Source organism: Astyanax mexicanus, chromosome 3 (genome assembly GCF_023375975.1).
Source record: "Astyanax mexicanus isolate ESR-SI-001 chromosome 3, AstMex3_surface, whole genome shotgun sequence".
In the NCBI taxonomy this organism is placed as follows: domain Eukaryota; kingdom Metazoa; phylum Chordata; class Actinopteri; order Characiformes; family Acestrorhamphidae; genus Astyanax; species Astyanax mexicanus.
The window spans coordinates 10,504,098-10,524,007 of NC_064410.1; the positions used below are offsets into that span (position 1 = coordinate 10,504,098).

The window sequence follows — 19,910 nt, forward strand, 5'->3', positions numbered from 1 at the left end:
AGTATATTAACAATATAACTTTTTTAGCCATGGCCGCCCTCCACTCCAGGCATGTGTGCTCACTATATATTACTGCGTGTCACTGATTGTGTATATTAATATGATTAGAACTTCAAACTGGATATATTTTGTGTGGAAATGTGTGTGTGTGGGTGTGTGTGCTTAAGATGATTGCTTAAGTTGAACTGAATAAAATGAAATAAAGAATGCACACACAGGGGTTCAAGCCAATCTTCGTCTTTATTATAGAGCTCTGTCTTTCTCTCATTCATTTAAATAACTTTTCTCGAATGCTCTGTAAAATCTCCAAAAAGGAAACACTGAAAGGAGTGTTAAAGTCTGTCTTAAATTAAAACAAAAAACAAAATTATAACAGAATAAAACAGCACAAACATAAAACGTACAATATCTGTATTTAGCAGTGTGTGTAAACCTCCTGGCTGCTGGGGACAGATCGGTTTTGGCCGTCACGCGCTCGTGTCTTAAAAATGCTCTTCAGAATCATTATTGCAGTTTTACAGCCGATAAAAAAAGGCTACATGAGTGAGAATATACTAAAAAACACAGACGCAGAAACCCGCTAACGCCAGAGTACCAGCACAGTGTAGAGTACACCAACACACACACACGCACACACACACACACACACTACAGCCAGAACAGTAAAGTGCACACATGCGCAGTAGACTCAGCCCTTCACACTCACACACACACACACACACACACACACAGGAGATACAGGAAGCCTAAAAAAGAGGACAGTGGAAGGTCTATTTCACTCTCACACACTCAGACAAAAATGACCACAAAACAACTCACTTCAGGAGGTGTGCTTGCATCAGTGCGCTTGGATAAGTGTGTGTGTGTAAATGTGTGTATGTTTGTCCTTAATTAGCAGACGTACAGATTGCCCTTTGCTATATTCATGCAAAACAAATCGCAATGCAAGCATCACTGTCACAACAATCGTCAGGCGGATTAGTGTGTGTGTGTGTGTATGTGTTTGTGTAGAAGCAGAGGATAGGATGAAATGCAGTGGGACCCTGGAGGAGCGGCGGGCTTGCAGTAGATGAGTGCACTGGTGAGAAGAGGCCGTTTAAACCCACCATAGTTTAAAGCCAAACTGACCACAGAACCACTGTGAGCGCTTAATGCTGCTGCCACCGTGTGTGTGTGTGTGTGTGTGTGTGTGTTTGGTGTTTTTATGTCCAGTGTTCATATAGAAATGTCTGACTTAAGTGTGTCCCTGTATACATACTGTGCAAAAGTCAGAGCACTCTAGTTATTTAAACAACTCATGTCCTTAATTTCTCTTGGATTTAATTTGTTTTGTTTTATTTAAAATGTATTGTTATATTTATGTCTGCATGGGTTCAATAACTTGCAATAATTTACGTATTTGTGTAATTTTACTGATTAATTTTTATATTCGTAAAAAGGCTTTCTGTTATTGTGTTATAGATTGTAAAAGAAATTATGTTTCTGTTTGGTTGCCCTACACTGTCTGCACCATTTAAAAAGTGATTCAACACTTTAGAGGTTAAAACAGTGCAAATAACTTCAATGTGAACAGACAGAGCTTTACTGCTGTAGGCTGAATAGGTGGGGCTTAATTGCTTGTAGCATATATAGGTGTGGTTAAACTGCTATAGTGTCAATAGGTGGAGCTAAACTGCTATAGGCTGAATGGGTGGGGGCTTAACAGCTACAGGCTGAAAGGGTGGGGCTAAACTGCCGTAGGCTAAATGGGTGGGGCTAAACAGCTATAGGCTGAATGGGTGGGGCTAAATTGATAAATGCTGAATGGATGGGGCTACACTGCTATAGGCTGAATAGGTGGGGCTAAATTGCTTGTAGCAAATATAGGTGTGGTTAAACTGCTGTAGGCTGAATGGGTGCGACTAAACTGATAAATGCTGAATGGATGGTGCTAAACTGCTACAGGCTGAATGGGTGGGGCTAAATTGCTTGTAGCAAATATAGGTGTGGTTAAACTGCTGTAGGCTGAATGGGTGGGGCTAATCTGCTGTAGGCTGAATGGGTGCGACTAAACTGATAAATGCTGAATGGATGGTGCTAAACTGCTACAGGCTGAATGGGTGGGGCTAAATTGCTTGTAGCATATATAGGTGTGGTTAAACTGCTGTAGGCTGAATGGGTGGGGCTAAACTGCTATAGGCGGAATGGATGGGGCTTTACTGCTATAGGCTAAATGAATAGGGCTTAACTGCCATAAGCTGAATAGGTGGGGCTAAACTGCTGTAGGCTGAAAAGGTGGGGCTAAACTGTGTGTAGCATATATAGGTGTGGTTAAACTGCTACTGCTGTAGGCTAAATTAATAGGGCTAAACTAATAAATGCTGAATGGGTGGGGCTAAACTGCTGTAGGCTGGATGGGTGGGGCTAAACTGCTTGTAGCATATATAGGTGTGGTTAAACTGCTGTAGTGTCAGTGGTGGAGCTAAACTGCTATAGGCTGAAGGGATGGGGCTAAACTGCTGTAGTGTCAATGGGTGGGGCTAAACTGCTTTAGGCTAAAAGGGTGGGGCTAAACTGCTTGTAGCATATATAGATGTGGTTAAACTGCTATAGGCTGAATGAATAGGGCTAAACTGCTGTAGTGTCAATGAATGGAGTTAAACTGCAGAGTAAAAGGGTGGGGCTAAACTGCTAAAAAAAAAATAGGTTCTTGAATTCTGATTTTATCAATATAATGATGCATAATTTTGATTAAATAATAATTAATAGTCGTTTTGCCTGAAAATGAAACATATGATGAGGGCTCTGACTTTTGCACAGTGATCTGTGTGTGTGTGTGTGTGTGTGTGTGTGTGTGTGCTGAGAGTCTCCAGATCCGAATGTCCGAGGGCTACTAAGTGTATAAAAGTGTCTGCCTGTCTGCTCTGAGAGAGTGTGTGTGTTGAATCCATGTACCAGTGTTTTAAGGTCAACTCTCAACATTCCCTGTCAGTCACAGAGTGTCGGCCCCGCCTCCTAACAGGTCACCTGGCAACAGGCCCGGCGGGCTGTCCTCCATCTGAGGAGCGCCCCAAAGGCTGGTGCTGTGGTAACCAGGGGTCACGCCGCCCCAAACTCCGCCCCCTTGCCCCTCGGCCCCGCTGCTGCTCCACTGGCTGAAGAGAGCCAGTCCGGGTCCTTCCACTGCCGGCCCACCTGTCAGACCACCCGAAACGTCCAAGCCCTGCCAACCCGCCGCAGCCTCGCCTCCTCCTCCGCCCGTATCCACCATCCCTCCTCCTCCACCACTCCTCTCCCTCTCTCTCTCTCCCTCTCGCCCGGCCAGCTCGGAGACGGACGACCCCTCGGGAGACCCCGCCCCTCCGGAGCTCTGGGAATGTGTGAAGAAATGAGCAACTTCCTCCTCGCTCACAAACTCAGCCAGAATAGTGGTGTTCCCCAGCACACACCTGCAGAGACACAAAGACAGGTACCACAGACTTAACTCCACACCGTCTATCAAAGTACAAACACAGTTCTAAAAACTTTGGGCCGCTGTGTAAAAAAGCAAAAATTTAAATAAAAACTGAATGCAATTATTTGCAAATCTCAACAGACCCATACACAACCCTGTGTTTTTTCTTTCTTCTTCCTGATGTGTTGATATTTCTCTTTCTGTGGTACTATCAGCCCCTTAAGGGCTACTATGCACATGTATTTATTTTTGCGTAAATGGAAATATTTTTTAAATTGGATAAAGAAAACATGATAAAAAATTCCTTACTTTTGTTAAATCTCCGCACTTTACCCAAACAGGCTTTTAGAATGGGTCACACAGGGCATATAAATATATAAATATAAATATATTTACCCTGCAGATAAATCTCTTTTTCCACACCTGGTAGAATCAGGAGAGCCTTGACATTTAAAACGAGACATTTAGAATTTTAAAACTGTTAAGCACGAATAGTAAAACATTTTGAGCTATGTTTATGTAATCTGTTGTAGGTTCTTTGCATTCTAATATCGACTGTAACCAGATATTTTCAGCAACAGCTGGAATTCATGCATTTCCAAGGAATTAATTTTGCAATCTGCTCAACTATCCTACCTATTCATTCGTGCTCAACGGTTGACTTATTGTGACTTAAATTTAAGATGTCGGCGCCCGGAGATTTACCTACACTATGGGATGTAAACAGTGGCTTTTAATAAACTTATTGTGCTGTTTTAAAGTTTTAAATGCCTCGTTTTAAATGTCAGAGCTCTCCGGATTCCACCAATGAGGTGTGAAGCAACTTTGCGGCTAAATAATGTTGGAAAAAGCGATTTATCTGCAGAGGCAAAATACACCCCATATTACTAATTTTAAAAAACTTTTTTGGGCAAAGTGCATAAAATACTGTATCTCTGAAAGCTGCAGGAGAGTGGAGGAGGGCTACTCAATAAAGATAAGTACTTTTTATCACATTTTAATGCACCCAAAGTCCATTTCACACTGGAGTCCTCCTTTAAGTTTTTTTTTGTTTCCTTGTTTTCCTTCATACCAAGCATTCGTCTCAGTAGCTAGCTAGCTAACTTTTCTGTTCCACCTTAAATGGTGCGACAGATGGCAGAGCCTCCACATTTACGGTAAAGTGGAAACATAAATTAAAGTAAAAGTTAATAAAAGCTAATGTAGGCTCCTCATGACATGAGTGATTAAGCAATGGAAAATAATAATACAATGCGGCACCATCTCCACCTTTCTGAAGACATACAATAAAGCCCTAAGGTTAACTAGTTATCCAGCATCTAGGTTGCCAAACTTCAGCGTTCCACCTTTTTTATATCCGTATCAAGTGCTTGAGAGGTTTTCCAAATTCTTGTGGGGAGGATTTCACCCCTTTCCCTTGTAACTCTGTTCTAAGGCTACACTCGAAAACAAAGGGCAGGGGTAGAAACAAGAGGATTGGCCCATAGTCTTGGCTGGAAAAGAGAAGTGGATGAGTGATTTTGAAAACTGGCACTGAAACAGAGGTTACTCCTACTGTTTAGAGATGGACTATTTAACATTTGAAAGATAAAAGGTCAACAGGCGTACATGTGCAGTGCAGTCTGGGCCTTGGCCGCCTCGTGTGGGCTGCAGTAGCGAATCAAAGCGCTGCCCTGCGTCAGACCCAGGTGAAAGGTCATCAAAGGACCATGCTGCAAGCAAATCGTCCTCAGAGTGGAGCCGTCGATCTGTGCACACACACACACACACACACACACACACACACACACACAGAGGAGAGAATATCAGACAAAAACAGTGAGTGTGTGAATGTGTAACAGTACAGAGTAAATTTGTCAGTGTAAACTCAACAATGTTACTGTTAATTTTTTTGTTACTCGTTTACTTTGTTACTTGTATTTAATTCAGCAAAATTAAGCAATTTTACATTAAAATGCTTTACACATGCTTGCTTCACCTAAATTGCAAGCAATATAAACAGCTTACATGGTTAATATTTGCCCTTTACCTTTCTTATGTTACATTTCTTTCAAAAAGTGCTCCTCTTTTTTTTATTTTTTTAAAATAAAATGTAAAAGAAAATGAATTAAACTCAAGATATGAGTAGAAATTTTGTTTAGCTTCAAATTTACAAATGAAGCAATGTTTATTAGCCCTTGGCCAAACATACTGTATGTAATATAAATGGTTGGGGGGGGGGGGGGGGGGTGTACAGTGTGTGTTTATCGAAAATGTTTTTCACAAAAAATGAGCCAATGCCAACGAGTTTGAGTTAGAAAAAATATTTTTTTAGTATCATTTGATGAAAAATGAAAACGGGTCCCACAGACCCGAACAACACACAAGGGTTAAACAATTATTAAATAATTGGGTAAATCCTCAAACAGGGATTAAGCTTAGTCATAGACTACACAGTACTTTGCAAACTGATTTTTCATTGAAACAAAAAGACTTAATCTCTATCCAGGAAATCAACCAATTCGACCAAGTTCATTTCAAACCTACTGCATTAAATTATTATTTGGAAAATTGCTGTGTAGATGTTGCACACTTCCACCTTTATAACACTGATACTAAGATCTGATAACATGTCTGATACACTCTATTTAAAAACAGATTTAAAAATTATTTTTATTTAAAGATCTTTACTTTTTTTAATTTAATTTTGTGTTAATTTTACCTGACTGCATATTTCTAAGTAAACATTGCCACCTACACAATTTATGCAAGACAATGACTTACAGGGGCTAATTGACTTACAAAATGTCTGTTGTAAGAGAAACAGCATATTCCTACACATTACTCAACCTATTTGAGATTCAAATTGGATCTTCCATCTTTCCCATTGGCTCCTGACACATCTATTTGCATACTGGGCCCGTCCTCCTGACACTCCGGGCACTCACCTCAGTTTGTAGTCGTTCCCCCCAGACTAACTTCTCCTATTTATTCATGTGTGGTCACTGTTTTCTGTGTGCCACATGATTGTTTTTGTCTGTGTTTGTCAGACAGTTAATATTAACTCATTAATGAATGAAAGAATTCAATTAGATTTTAAATGTGAAACTGTGGTTTAGTCTCATTAAGTTTCATTAATATAACTGACACTGTTCAGTACCTTAATTCAACTTTAATTTTTTTTTATTTTAAACCACTAATTATATGTTACGAGAAGATAATTCTTTATCTATCCCACAATGGAGAAAATGTCCTGCATCACAAAGTCACTGCACTGGTAGTTTGTTTTGCATTTCATAAACATAAATTTATAAAATTCATATGGTATAAAATGCAATAATAGTTAACTGGATATATATTTGTTACATTAACATGTGCTACCATATGTAATTTAACTAAAGCTGCCACAAATATAGCAACTGAAATTAATCCTCTCAAAATGGAAAAAAAACCTTCCTCTAATCCTAAAACAATTTTAAGCAGCATTGGCGGCAGGCCCATCCTATTGAAATCTAGTTAAAATACTTCAATAAAAGCAGGATCTTTTTAAACCCTTTGATTTCAGAAGAAACAATAAATGAGTAGGTGTCCCAATACTTCTGTAAACAGGTGAATCCATTAACAGTTTACCACGTATAATAAACATCTCCTCCCCCATACCTGAGGGGTGAGGTTGCTCAACAGTAGCCAGGAGCTTCCTGCAGATGAACCACCACTCCATGCAGTTTCTGAATGATTAAACGAGAAAGAAAAGTCATGGGAAACAATGTTACATGAACTAATATCTCTTATTCTAGTGTATATGAGTGTTTACTGGGGTATTCATGGACTAATGTCTCCTATTCTAGTGTATAGAAGTGTTTATCAAGGGTGTTTATCAACTAATATCTCCTATTCTAGTATACATAAGTGTTTATCAAGGGTGTTTATGGACCAATATCTTGTATTCTAGTGTATAGAAGTGTTTATCAAGGGTGTTTATGGACTAATATCCCATATTCTAGTGTATAGAAGTGTTTATTAAGGTTATTTATGGACTAACATTCCATATTCTAGTGTATAGAAGTGTTTATCAAGGGTGTTCATGGACTAATATCCCATATTCTAGTGTATAGAAGTGTTTATTAAGGTTATTTATGGACTAACATACCATATTCTAGTGTATAGAAGTGTTTATCAAGGGTGTTTATGGACTAATATCCCATATTCTAGTGTATAGAAGTGTTTATTAAGGTTATTTATGGACTAACATACCATATTCTAGTGTATAGAAGTGTTTATCAAGGGTGTTTATGGACTAATATCTCCTATTTTAGTGTATAGAAGTGTTTATTAGAGTTATTTATAGACTAATATCTCATATTCTAGTGTTTGGAAGTGTTTATTAGGGTTGTTTATGGACTAATATTTCCTATTCTAGTGTATAAGAGTGTTTACCGAGGTATTCATGGACTAATGTGTCCTATTCTAGTGTGTGTAGACGTGTTTATTAAGGTTGTTTATGGACCAATATCTCCTATTCTAGTGTATAGAAGTGTTTATCAAGGGTGTTTATGGACCAATATCTCCTATTCTAGTGTATAGAAGTGTTTATCAATGGTGTTTATGAACTATTATCTTGTATTCTAGTGTATATAAGTGTTTATTAAGGGTGTTTATAGACTATTATCTTGTATTCTAGTGTATATAAGTGTTTATCAAGGGTGTTTATGGACTAATATCTCATATTCTAGTCTATAGAAGTGTTTTTCAAGGTTGTTTATGGGCTAATATCCGAAGTTGTGTTGAGTTTGTTGATATACATTATAACTGGATAAGTATAAAATATGGAACAGTATAAAGATATGCAAAAGCAGAAACATCTTCCTGAAGGGTGAAAAAGTTCAAAAGATCGAAAATCTACCTGTACCAAATGGAGAGTCTTGGCTCCGCCCCCCTGGGCCCCATCCTCTGGGCATTCGAGGGCCTGTGCCTGACCATGGGGATGAGGACGGCTGCTTCTGATTGGTCAGACCCGGAGGGGGGCGTGGCAGGTGGGAGCTGTTTCGATTGGTCCTCCATGACTTGCTGTGTCCGATTGGCTCAGGGGGCCAGCTGGACTTGTAGTCCGTGAATTTAGCTAAAGACAACAGAACAGCACTGTGATTTGGATCATATAAAAATAAATATACAAGTTCTATAAAAGCTGCAGTCTGATCTTGTACTTGAGGTAATGTACTGTTAACATAATAACTGTCAATAGCAGTAATTTATTATTAAAATTTACTATTTCAATAATATGAATTATTTAAAAAAAAAAGTGACTGTTACACAACAATATGCCAATATGCTAATAAAATGCATTTGTTTTTTAAATGTTGAACAGAAATAGTTACTCACCCGAGTTGTGTGCGGTGAGGGGGTTCTCTGAGGCACTGTAGGGCCAGGCACCAGGTGAAGGCAGTAAGGTGTTCAGGGAGGGGTTCGATTCTGAGAGAGAAACAGAGAGAGTGTTGGAGGCTTTCACAAGGATTCCTTACTAAAACACTTATTCAGACTCTCTATTTATTGTCATATTTCATTGCCACAGATCCGAGGTGGGAAAAGTTTACTAAAAAAGTGCTAAAATCACATTAATCAATTTATGAACATATATTTTTACATTTTGTTTAGATACAATTTGTCTCATTTTACAATGGAAACATTATTTGGCGATTGTAAAAAAACACAAAACACTTTTATTTTTATATTTTTGGTTAAAGATATTATATCTACGGATGAGTGATATGGCCATAAAATAATATTGCAATATTTCATGGTATTTTCACGATAACAATACTGTGTGAATTTTACTTTTGCTAAATACAGTAAAAAAAAAGTAGTACACTGATGTGATTATTAGTGGTTGGGTGATACGGCACGAAATTTCAGAGTATAATATTGTTGATGATATTGAAAAATGTTGGCGATATTATTGCATATGATACAATATGGAACACCCTTTATTATAACAAATGCTCAACAATTTGAAACCATTGATTTTATATAGGTAATCATACCAGTGCCAACGCTGCTAGTTTGGATGTCACAGAGCACCACTCAGGGCTTTGTAAATTACATTAAATTATAACCAAACCCATATCACCAAAATAACCGATAATATAACGAGACTTGAATTTTACAAAAAAAAAGAAAAGAAAAAAAAAACAATATTTAAAGTATTAAAGTATCTGGCCCTCTACAGCTTATTGAGGTCAGGGCTGAAACTGATCAACGGAGTAGTAAATAGCCAACACCCTACACCACTAGTCACAGATTATTACCAGACAAACCCCAACCATCATAAAGTTCAGCTGGAAGTCAGTTTGGATTTGAAGATGAGCTTGTGTACAGGTGTGTGTGTACCTGTGTTGTCCTGCAGTAGCTGGTGGTCAGTATCACTGAGCGCGGGTGATGCCAGCATGCTGCTGGAAGTCATGTAGGGATCAGGGTCAGGATCGGGATCAGGACTCTTAACACCCTTCCATGGCACACCTGGCTGGAACTCTGTCACACACACACACACACACACGTACACATACTTGTACAGTAATTGATGGCACGGGCATATTCCAAGGTAACAATGTCAGGATTCATGGTGCTGGAATTGTGAAAGAGTGATTCAGGGAGCATGAGATCATCATTTTCACACATGGATTGTTCACCACAGGGTCCAGACCTTAACCCCAGTGAGAATCTTTGGGATGGACTCTACCATCATGAATACAAGATCACTGGACTAAAAAAAAATCTGGTGACATTGCAGAAGCTTATCGAAACAATGCTACAGTGTGTGTGTAAAGCAGCAATCAAAGCTAAAGATTGTCCAAGGAAATATTAAAATGTGAGCTTTTTTTTGGTGTCAGTGTATTAACCTTATGAATTGTTAACATATAACAAAATATTACAAATTATTTCTTCTTTATATCTAACTACTCATAATATAACTAAACACTCAGTCTTCATTATAAGCACCATTACAAAAAACACAACCTTTATACTGTATTACTGTATTAGACAGTGTGTGTTTGTGTGTAAGACATGTAAATATTACCTTGTGGCCAGGCAGGGGTGCCAGGTGTGGCGCCCAGTTTGCCACCAGGCGTTCTGTGCCAGCTGTCAGTCATGCCCAGAGTCTCCGCCCCCAACAAATCATACTGAGAATACGGGGAGTCGCCCCGCAGCTTCATCGGCCCGGGCAGGAGACCTACACACACAAGAGACAATTATACATTCCGCATGTCCGAGTTCAGAAAACTATTTTTTAAAAATACAAATAAAATCATGCTTTTATATGTGTATAAAATATATGTTTTAAAACTTGGTTTAATAAATCTGACTTTAGAACCAGACATCTTTATTGAACAGATTTACTCCCCTCAACTGATACGTGTTTATAAAGTTCTTATATACACTCTCTAAAAAAAATAATGATCAAAACTTCAGCATACAGCATACAAATAGCATAATTCAGCATACAATTGTGTTAGGCAGATATGCAAGGGTGTGAGTAGTATTCACATTCATTACAAGGGTTTAAAATACTTCTGTAGAACTCATGCTTTTTACTCAAGTAAAAGCCCCCACCCCTATTTTAAAATGTAAGGAGTAGAAAGTTTAAATAATTGTTTGTAAATGTAAGTAGTGGAAGAAGAAGTAAAACGTTGTTTGAAAAATAATTACTAGTAAAGTATAGATAACTAATATTTCTACTAAAGTAAGGTAACAAAATATTTGTAGTTTATTACTTGACACCTCTGCAGATATGTAAATGATTGTAGATAAGGTCTGATTAGACACATGGCCTTGCCTCTAGAGCAGAGGTCACTAATAGGCGGACTGCGGTCCGGGTCCGGACCCAAATGTTGTCTGATGCGGACCCAAACTGATGAACTACTGAGAAGTATTTAATTGTATACGTGCTTTGCAGTGCAGTGAACTCAGAGACCAATCACGTGTGGTGTAAAATCACCAAACACTCTCCTCTGCCAATCAGATCTGTGCAGACCAAGAACGAGCGGAAAAATTAGAACAGGCAGAGCACGAGAGAGAGAAATGTAAACAAATACTGGTCAGAGAGGTATATTTTATTATTATTATTTATTTATTATATATTATTATGAATCATAACACAAGTTAGAAATTGGTCCGGACCTTGGCCTGTCGAAATGTTCTCTAACTGGACCATACTGAATTCTAATTAAATACCCCTTCTCTAGAGGGAGTAAAAGTGTTCATCCCTCAGCCAAGTAAATTGGCTCTCAGAGGGTACTTTTGGGAGCTTGCCTAACCGTATCTCATCTTGTATCCAGGCTAGAGGCACCCTTATTCTCCAATAATAATCCATTTACTTTAATATTGTAATGACTTATACATATATCATTGTTACTTTCACAAATTTATAAACATGACTGTATATAGATTATTAAAACCCTAATAGTAGCAGTAGGGTTAAATCAATCAGCTGAACTGATGAGGCCCTATTGAAAAGTGCTAGATTACATCACTTAATAATTAAACATGTGAATACACGAGTGAGAGAATGAGAGATGATGTCATTACTAATTTTACCATTTTTGTGCAGCATGGGATCTGGGGGAGAGGGAGCGAGAGGGTGTCCTGCCTCCATCATCCATTTAAAGCGAGACTGCGATCCACCTGCGTCCTTCAAACCGCCCACTGGCCCGCCCATCACAGACTCCAACTCCGGCCCTGAGCCAAATCCTGCTCACACAAAGAGAGGATTGTTTTTTCAGGGGTAAAAGGAGAATGTGAAGCATTGCTGTAAAATTTGATTGGATTTAGAAACTCCAGAAAAGTAGTGAGATCAGTCTGTTGGATGATCACCTTCCCACCTAATCCCAGACTACCCAACTCATCCTAAAAGCCCTCCAGAGAAGAGGGTTTCTCTGCTCCACAGCTCAATTCTAGGGGCTTTATACCCCTCTAACCCATGACAGGCATTGGAAATGGTGCTAATATGTTTATCTGCTTTAGATAAACATATTTATCTGCAGTTTAACAGTACAATAACAGCTGTTTATCTGGTAATTCTGAACTGGTTTGTGAGGTTCTTGCCTCCGTGTTCTCTGGGTTTTGTACTTATTGTGTGCGTGGGTTCATTACAAATTTAGCACACTGTGGACTCTGCACCAGCAGTAGAACCAGCCTTAATTTAAGTGTTTTTTCTCTCTCTGAGATTTGTATAAATTAAACTTTATTTACTGTAAGTCTGGACCCAGAACAGAGACCGCCTATTGAGTACACCTGACCTAAAGTGATGTTACCCACTAATGCACAGTGACTGACCAGGAAAGGTGTTGGGGCTTTTAGGGTGTAGATCAGCCAGAGAGCCCCCCATGGCCGGGTGGAGGAGGGGTCCATCAGGCTGTTTGGGAGCAACCCCTGCAAGGTGGGATGGGGAAAGTTTAGCACCCCCTACGCCTTGCTGCTGTCTCTGCTGCTGAAGGATGGCCATGATTCGGGCCAACTGGGTGAAGAGAGAGAGAGAGAATGTTGAAGAATGTTGAAACAATGACAGCATTACAAAGTGCTAAATCCTATACCGTCCCAACTTTTCTTTAAAGGTGTATTTCCACTAAAATCCAATTTTCTTTTTCTTTGTAAAATAAAATAGGTCTCTCTGAGTTGTATGTTTGTATTGTTAATGTTGAATCTTGTGTAAGTTACTATAGGTTTAAATCGGATCTACGGTTGATTCTGTCTTTTAAAGAGTCCGGTATGACAAGGTAGCACAACTCGACAGAATGCCGGTCAAAGCGGGCACCGTTTGCGTCAGACTTTATAATATAGAGCAGACTCTGGGGCTTCCAGAGAGGTAAGAGTTTAAGGGTTAACTTTGCCTAGCACACAGTACTTAGACCTGTCTTTCTTTAGAGACCTCTAATTTAATTAAATAAAGCAGGACTATACAGAAACACACGAGCACTTTTTTTTTTTTTTTTTACAAAAAACGGCTCACATGGCATTTATTTATATTAGAGACCTTTAAATGTGTTGCAGGCCTACAATGCTGGAATATATATAATAAAAAAATTAAAATTAATGAAATTACATGAAATATTTTGTGCTCGTGCTGTCTGCATATAAAAGTCAAACAAAATATAAGAAAATGTGCTTTTTTAAATTTGCATTTTGCATCTGTCATAACTTTTTTTGTTAAGGATGTACAAAGGCAACAAAGGATGATTTAATCAAGTGAGAAATGACAGTATTCTTTTCTTTTATATTTTCTTTAAGTTTTCTTTATATTTTAAAGTCTCTGTAATTTGGGATGAACGTTGAGAGGTGTGTACCTGTTGTGGGTCATGCTGCTGACGCAGAGGAGGAGGGAACTTCCTTTGAGAAAGGAAATGCTGTTGTTGTTGCTGCTGTTGCTGCTGCTGCTGCAAGAGAAGCTGACAGGCCTAAGAGAGAGGGAGAGAGAAAATTGTACTGTAAATATTATATTCACTGTATGTTTCTGGACTATGTGCTATAGAGCAGTGATATTTACCAGCTGAAACTGTTGCATCTGTGGGGGAATGCCACTGAGCATGGCCAGGTGCTGAGGGGAGAGCTGTGGGGGGAACATGCCTCCACTGGGAGGAGGCATCGGCTTCAGCATGGATCCTGAAACCTACAGACACAACACACCCACTGTAGTAATCATGGAGGAAAAACCATAATAATAAGGTACAGTAAACCATAACATTGAGCATTCACTATAACATGACAAGTCACCTGAGGGGGGAGGAACTGATGAGGCACTTGTGCTCGTATCCCGGGGGAAGGATTCATGGGGTGAACACCAGGCTGCTGCATTCCTCTTAACTGAGGAATCCCACCACCGCCGCCAAACACACCGTGACCCCCCGTCTACAAAACAAGGCACATGATTGATCCTGATCTCAATAAATACTAACCTAATTACCCATTAAACACTATTAACCACACTTTTAGGACCCTATTTTAGGCTTGGTATCGTGAGGGCACAAAATATACACCTCAAAAAAATGCAGCTTAAATTGTGCAAAAGGCATGTACCAATTCTCTTAATTAAACATGGGTGTGTTTTCGGCGTAATAAAAATAAAAAAACAATCAGCAATGTTATTTTACTCTTTATTCTATTTAATACTGAGTTAAAAGTCAGGTTTTTGCTCTGCAGCGTGTCTGTGTGTGTGTGTGTTTAACGAGCGGACAGTGGGCAGTTCACAAGGCACTCCTGCATGGTTAAGATTGGTTAAGGATTGGGCGGCTGAGTGTTTACTGTTGTCAGGGTTTTAAACAGGCAGTGGCACACTGTGTACGATAGGGCCCTTATAGAGCGACACCAGCTGCCTTTTACCTCTGCCTCCTTTCCCATGCTCCTTCAGAATTTCTCAGGTTTAGCCTATAAACACATTTTAGCCCTTTGAAACCGAATCTACTAAATCTTAATGCCTTTATTTGATGCACGTAAACTAAAATGATGAACTATTGCTTCAGATATAACACAGTATAAAACAGGTACCTACTCACGAAAAACACACATTAGTTGCATTACTTTTTGTTTTATTTATAACACCTTCATTAAGCATAATGTTTTGGACATGCTGGGTAAGAAAATAAACCTTATGTCATTTTAGACTTTAGATTTCTTTCATAAACTGTTTATGTCATGTTGAAAGCACTGGCAATAAGCTATGTATGAATATTAAAATGTTGCTTTTCAATTTCCTCAAGCCCCCTAAGTGTTGCTATGGGTTGTTATGGGTCAAAGAACCAGTTCTTTGCAATATGTGCTGGGGGTGAATTGTAGGCTAAGTCAGCCTGGCCTTCAGTGTGGCCTTCTCTTAACTATGATTCCCTAACACAGTAAAAATATTTTATTCATTGTACCTTATCATAGTAGGGTCCCGTCTCCCCAGGGCCCATATCTTTGGAGCTCTGTGAGCGGAAGGCCATTCCTCCCCTTCCTCCCTTCCTCATCTCTCCATTAAAGTCGTTCATCCCTCTCCGGGGTCTGTCTGAGGCACCGCCTGCCTCTTCATCCTAATCGCAAACAGAGACAAGAATAAGATATTAGACACCACATCAACCATTTCTCATATCTATCCTTGAGGTGATGAGCTGTGATCTTACCGCAATCCCCATGTTTGAAAACTGTCTCGACATTGGAGACGTCCAGGAGTCTCCCCCGTTCCCTTTCGGAGGACCCTAAGTAAAATAAATACATGTCAGAAAGGTCTGTGTTGATGTATTTGTGGTGTGTGTAAAAACATAAAGCAGCATATGGCATCTAATCTTACCTGATTTATACTGCTGCAAATTTAAGGGTTCTAATCCCAATTAAATCAAACTGATCTGCAGCTCAGTAATAATGGGGTAATAACGTACTAAATAGCGTATTTTTCGCACTATAAGGCCGGATTATAAGGCGCACTATTAATAAACATCTATTTCCTGGTCTATTTATATACATAGGGTGCATCGGATTATAAGGCGCACAATCAATAAACATCTATTTTTTGGTTAAGTAAACTAAAGTATTTAGTTAAATTAAGTAAAATGTATTTAAAAAAAAAAGAATTCAGATGAGTCAGAAAAGTTAAGCGAGCGCTGGATATTAATCTACGCAGATTTCTCTTCTTAAAACTGTTTATTTGTGTAATTAAAGCTCTTCTGTTTATTTACAATAAGCTTAGAATTACAGATTTCCACAAAAGCTGGAGTACTAGCATTAGCGGCTAACCACTAGCTGCTAGTATCTAATGCCACCTGACAGAGCTACACTGTGGAACCCTAAGTCTTCTGGTAAGCCAGGGCGATATTAGCTAGCAGCTCGCCCCATGTAGCTCGTTTTAACATAGCGAAAGGGTAGTGCTTAGCGGTTAGTAGCTAGTGCTAATGCTGGTTCAGGAGTGCTAGCTGGGATTAGCAGCAGGCTACAGGCCAATAATACTCACAAATGGACGGCCAAAAAGCTAGCGTTTAGTGCAGCTAGCAGCTAATGCTAATACTGCTGCAGCAGTGCTAGCTGGCTCCAGTTCTATAATACTCACATCTGGAAGACCAATAAGCTAGCATTTAGCGCATTTTGCAGCTTATGCTAATACTGTTGGAGAACTAAACTGGAACTCTTTTTTAAAACTGTATTTTAGCGAAATGGCTTTACTGCTCCTTACAACCTGACTGGTAAAATTATACATAAGGCACACTGATGATTTTTGGGACAATGAAAGGATTATAAGTGTGTCTTGTAGTACGAAAAATATGGTAACCCTGTGACACTAAATCCCAGTGTATGACATAATGTTGAAAATAAAAACAAAAAAGACAACTTAATGCTAATTGATCGTTTTAATTAGCACAAATCAGTCATTTCAACTGAGAAAAGCAGATGACTGAAAATCATGAGAGTTATACTAAGACTAAGATCTTGCCACGTACCTTCCCACAAATTCTCTTGCCCCCCTGGCCTTGGTTCCACCCTCCAGCAGTAAATGAGGAGCCACCTTGGGGCCCCCTGCCACCCCACACACCAGGACCACTGTCCTCCTCCTCCCAGCTGCTGTGGCGTGAGCTGTTGGAGCCTTCATCACCCCAGCCTTCTTGCATAGACTTTGAACCTAAGGAGAAATACAGTGCAGCAGCTACGGATTAATGCATTTTAGGCTTTACCTGCACTCAAAGATCCAGTCTTTTAGCAATGTTTTAGTCTAGGGATATACCGATTACTCAAGTAAATCGAGTTACTCAATAAAAAAAAATTGATAAGAATTATTTTCTGTGCCCAAATAATTGTTTATTTAATTTAAAAACTCAGAGCGTGGTATTTTCACGACTTTTATTTTGACACGTGTTTGTCTCTTATTTGTTGGATAAAATATTATTGGAAAAAAATATTAATTACCACTAGTGCCTAATGTGCCCCAATGCAGTAGGTGTCAATCTTAGCGTTCATAAAGGCATGGTCATGAACCTACTGTATTATTAGTCTTAGTGATGTAATTAGACTAGTGCTGGACGATATGGCCAAAGTTTCTATCACGATATATTCCTTAATTTCGGTCAATACGATATAATTTCGATATCAATATAAATACTTTGAAGGCCTCAGAAAAACTGCTAAGAATCCCTGCAATGGATATCTGTACACTAATGTCTGAAATTTTAATTTAAGTCTTTAAAGCCTCCTCTCACAAAAAACTGTATAATACTTTAGAAATAATAAATGGTCAGAATAAATCAATGTTCACTTTTATTTGCATGTAGCAAAATAAAAACATGACATCTCTGTCAAACACAAACCTATAACCTATATATATATTACCAATATAAATAACTTTACATTACAACAGAGGCATAGCTTTTTATTCTTTTGTAAACATATTTAACAGATCAAAGAGCTTCATCGCGGAAGGTTATAGGTGCGGACCAGAGCGCAGCCTAGCTTCATCGCGGGAGGTTTTAGGTGTGGAGCGAAGTGCGGCCGAGATACGGCCTGTGAAAATTCTGTAAATAATCGATATGCCACAAAAATGATATCACCGTTTTTTAAACATTTCTTATCACGATAAATACCGATATCGATATATTGTCCAGGCCTAAATTAGACCCAAGTAGTCCAAAATGTAAATAATCAAAAAAGCCAATTTTTAAATACTTTTGATGTCACAATTATTCCACAGGTCCTGATATATTTTAGAGCGCATCCCATGTCCAAGAAGGAGAATCCACTGACTTGGTGGTAAAGAATGCAGAACGCTTATCCAGAACTGGCAACGTCTCTGCTGTTCAGAAGCTAAGATGCACGACACAAAGCCAATGATTATGCTTTTTTATTGATTAATACCCAAAATTTGATACCTACAAGAAATCCAAATTTGAAAGTAATGTAATTAAAGATATTTCTTACTTGTGGTTAGGGGTGGGCGATATGGCCATAAAATAATATCACGATATTTCATGGTATTATCGCGATAATGATACTCTTGGCGATATGACAAAAAAATAAAAAATACACTACTGCAACAAAACAAAACTTACATTTTATTTTTTGTATACAATATTATAGAGCACACCCCTAACTGAGATATAAAAAACATACAAGAATTTTAGCAGATTTTTAACAGAAGTCAATTATCCAGGATGTCATGATACTAATAATGCACTCCAAATATCTTCAAATATCTCCATATAAGAAATCTGTGAATTTTACTTTTGCTTAAACAGCAAAAAAGTAGGACCCTGCTGTGATAATTAGGGGTGAGTGTTTGGCACGATATGGCACGATATTTCAGGGTATAATATCGTTCACGATATTCAAAAATGTTGGCGATATTATCGCGTACGATATGATGGCACACCCTACTTGTGGTATTCATTTTTATTGTGTTTTATTCATTTGTATTTGCCATTTGGAAGTGTATGTTGTGAATTAAAAAATATATATATTATTTATCCAAAAAAAAAAAAAACAATTGGTTATTCATTATTAAGTGAAATGTCTTGTGTTCTATTGTGTCTTTTTTTTAATTGCTCTTTAACCAAGCAAAAATGTTTTATCTGATTACTCGATAAATCAAATCTATTTTTTAGTAGAGTACTCGAATACTAAAATAATCTATAATAATTTATAAACAATATATTTATAAATTATTTATAAATATATAAATAATAGCTGCAGCCCTATTTTAGTCTATCAAATCCGGATCAGGTTTGTATAACTGCTGTAAAATCCAAAAACAGGGCTGGACCCCTTTTGGTTAGATGTATGGGGTCAATCTTACCAGACTTGGCTGAATTGGAGTGGGAGCCGCCCCATCCTCCCCCTTTTCCAGAATCCTCAGAGTCCCTCCAACCTGACGGGGCATCAAACGTTTTTCCCCAGCTTGTTGTGTCTTTATCCGCAGCCGGTTCTGGAGGACCACCACGATCCCACCCTGCAGGGGCTAATGAAACACAAAAAACAGGGTAATTTCTGACCATAGCACAGTATTAAACAATTACATGTAATATTAAAAGTATATAATATTACGTTGACATGTGTGGATATCACATTTTGAGTTGTCTAGACCACAACACTAAATTAAGCTCTAAAAAAGTCTGGTGTCCTCTTATGAGGACATTATACTGTCACCTAGTGATGGCAGAAGAGTTTAACACACTACAGTTTCTATTTTTTTTTTTTTCTATGTTTTTTTTAATGTCTTCATGTTGAAGCAACACTTCAAATAAACCATATTGCTCAAAGGGGCAAAATTGTTGTTTCTACTTTTTGTTTTGTACTCAGGCAAAAAATGCTGCTGTGTTCAGGCACAAGTTTTACACATCATTCTCAGAAACTACATCATGTAAAAAGATATTTTTTTTTACACTAATCAGGTGCCATTTAGCCCAAACAGCAGAGAGAAATAAAAAATGCATGCCATGCAAGAGTTTGCGTCTTAGGATGTTAAACCTTATTAAATGAAACATCTATTGTTTGTTTTTTA

At 38.4% G+C, this 19,910-nt stretch overlaps 2 protein-coding genes across 3 annotated transcripts in view; one reads left to right on the forward strand and one right to left on the reverse strand.

Moving 5' to 3' along the window:
• Positions 1 to 19,910, forward strand: part of LOC111189911 (GTPase IMAP family member 8-like) — a 213,427-nt gene that overhangs the window by 99,752 nt on the left and 93,765 nt on the right. The gene's annotated exons all lie outside the window — the stretch shown is intronic.
• Positions 222 to 19,910, reverse strand: part of LOC103040713 (trinucleotide repeat-containing gene 6B protein-like) — a 32,389-nt gene continuing 12,700 nt past the window's right edge. For both annotated transcript variants that reach the window (XM_049475771.1, XM_049475772.1), the window contains 16 exons: positions 19,206 to 19,367; positions 16,864 to 17,042; positions 15,556 to 15,630; positions 15,313 to 15,465; positions 14,174 to 14,308; positions 13,947 to 14,069; positions 13,747 to 13,857; positions 12,740 to 12,920; positions 12,002 to 12,154; positions 10,485 to 10,637; positions 9,797 to 9,937; positions 8,792 to 8,881; positions 8,316 to 8,531; positions 7,073 to 7,140; positions 5,042 to 5,181; positions 222 to 3,428 (listed from right to left, as the gene is read on the reverse strand). In XM_049475771.1, the coding sequence (XP_049331728.1) occupies positions 2,972 to 3,428; positions 5,042 to 5,181; positions 7,073 to 7,140; positions 8,316 to 8,531; positions 8,792 to 8,881; positions 9,797 to 9,937; positions 10,485 to 10,637; positions 12,002 to 12,154; positions 12,740 to 12,920; positions 13,747 to 13,857; positions 13,947 to 14,069; positions 14,174 to 14,308; positions 15,313 to 15,465; positions 15,556 to 15,630; positions 16,864 to 17,042; positions 19,206 to 19,367 (2,537 nt within the window). In that variant the 3' untranslated portion in view covers positions 222 to 2,971. The remainder of the gene's footprint in view (positions 3,429 to 5,041; positions 5,182 to 7,072; positions 7,141 to 8,315; positions 8,532 to 8,791; positions 8,882 to 9,796; positions 9,938 to 10,484; positions 10,638 to 12,001; positions 12,155 to 12,739; positions 12,921 to 13,746; positions 13,858 to 13,946; positions 14,070 to 14,173; positions 14,309 to 15,312; positions 15,466 to 15,555; positions 15,631 to 16,863; positions 17,043 to 19,205; positions 19,368 to 19,910) is intronic.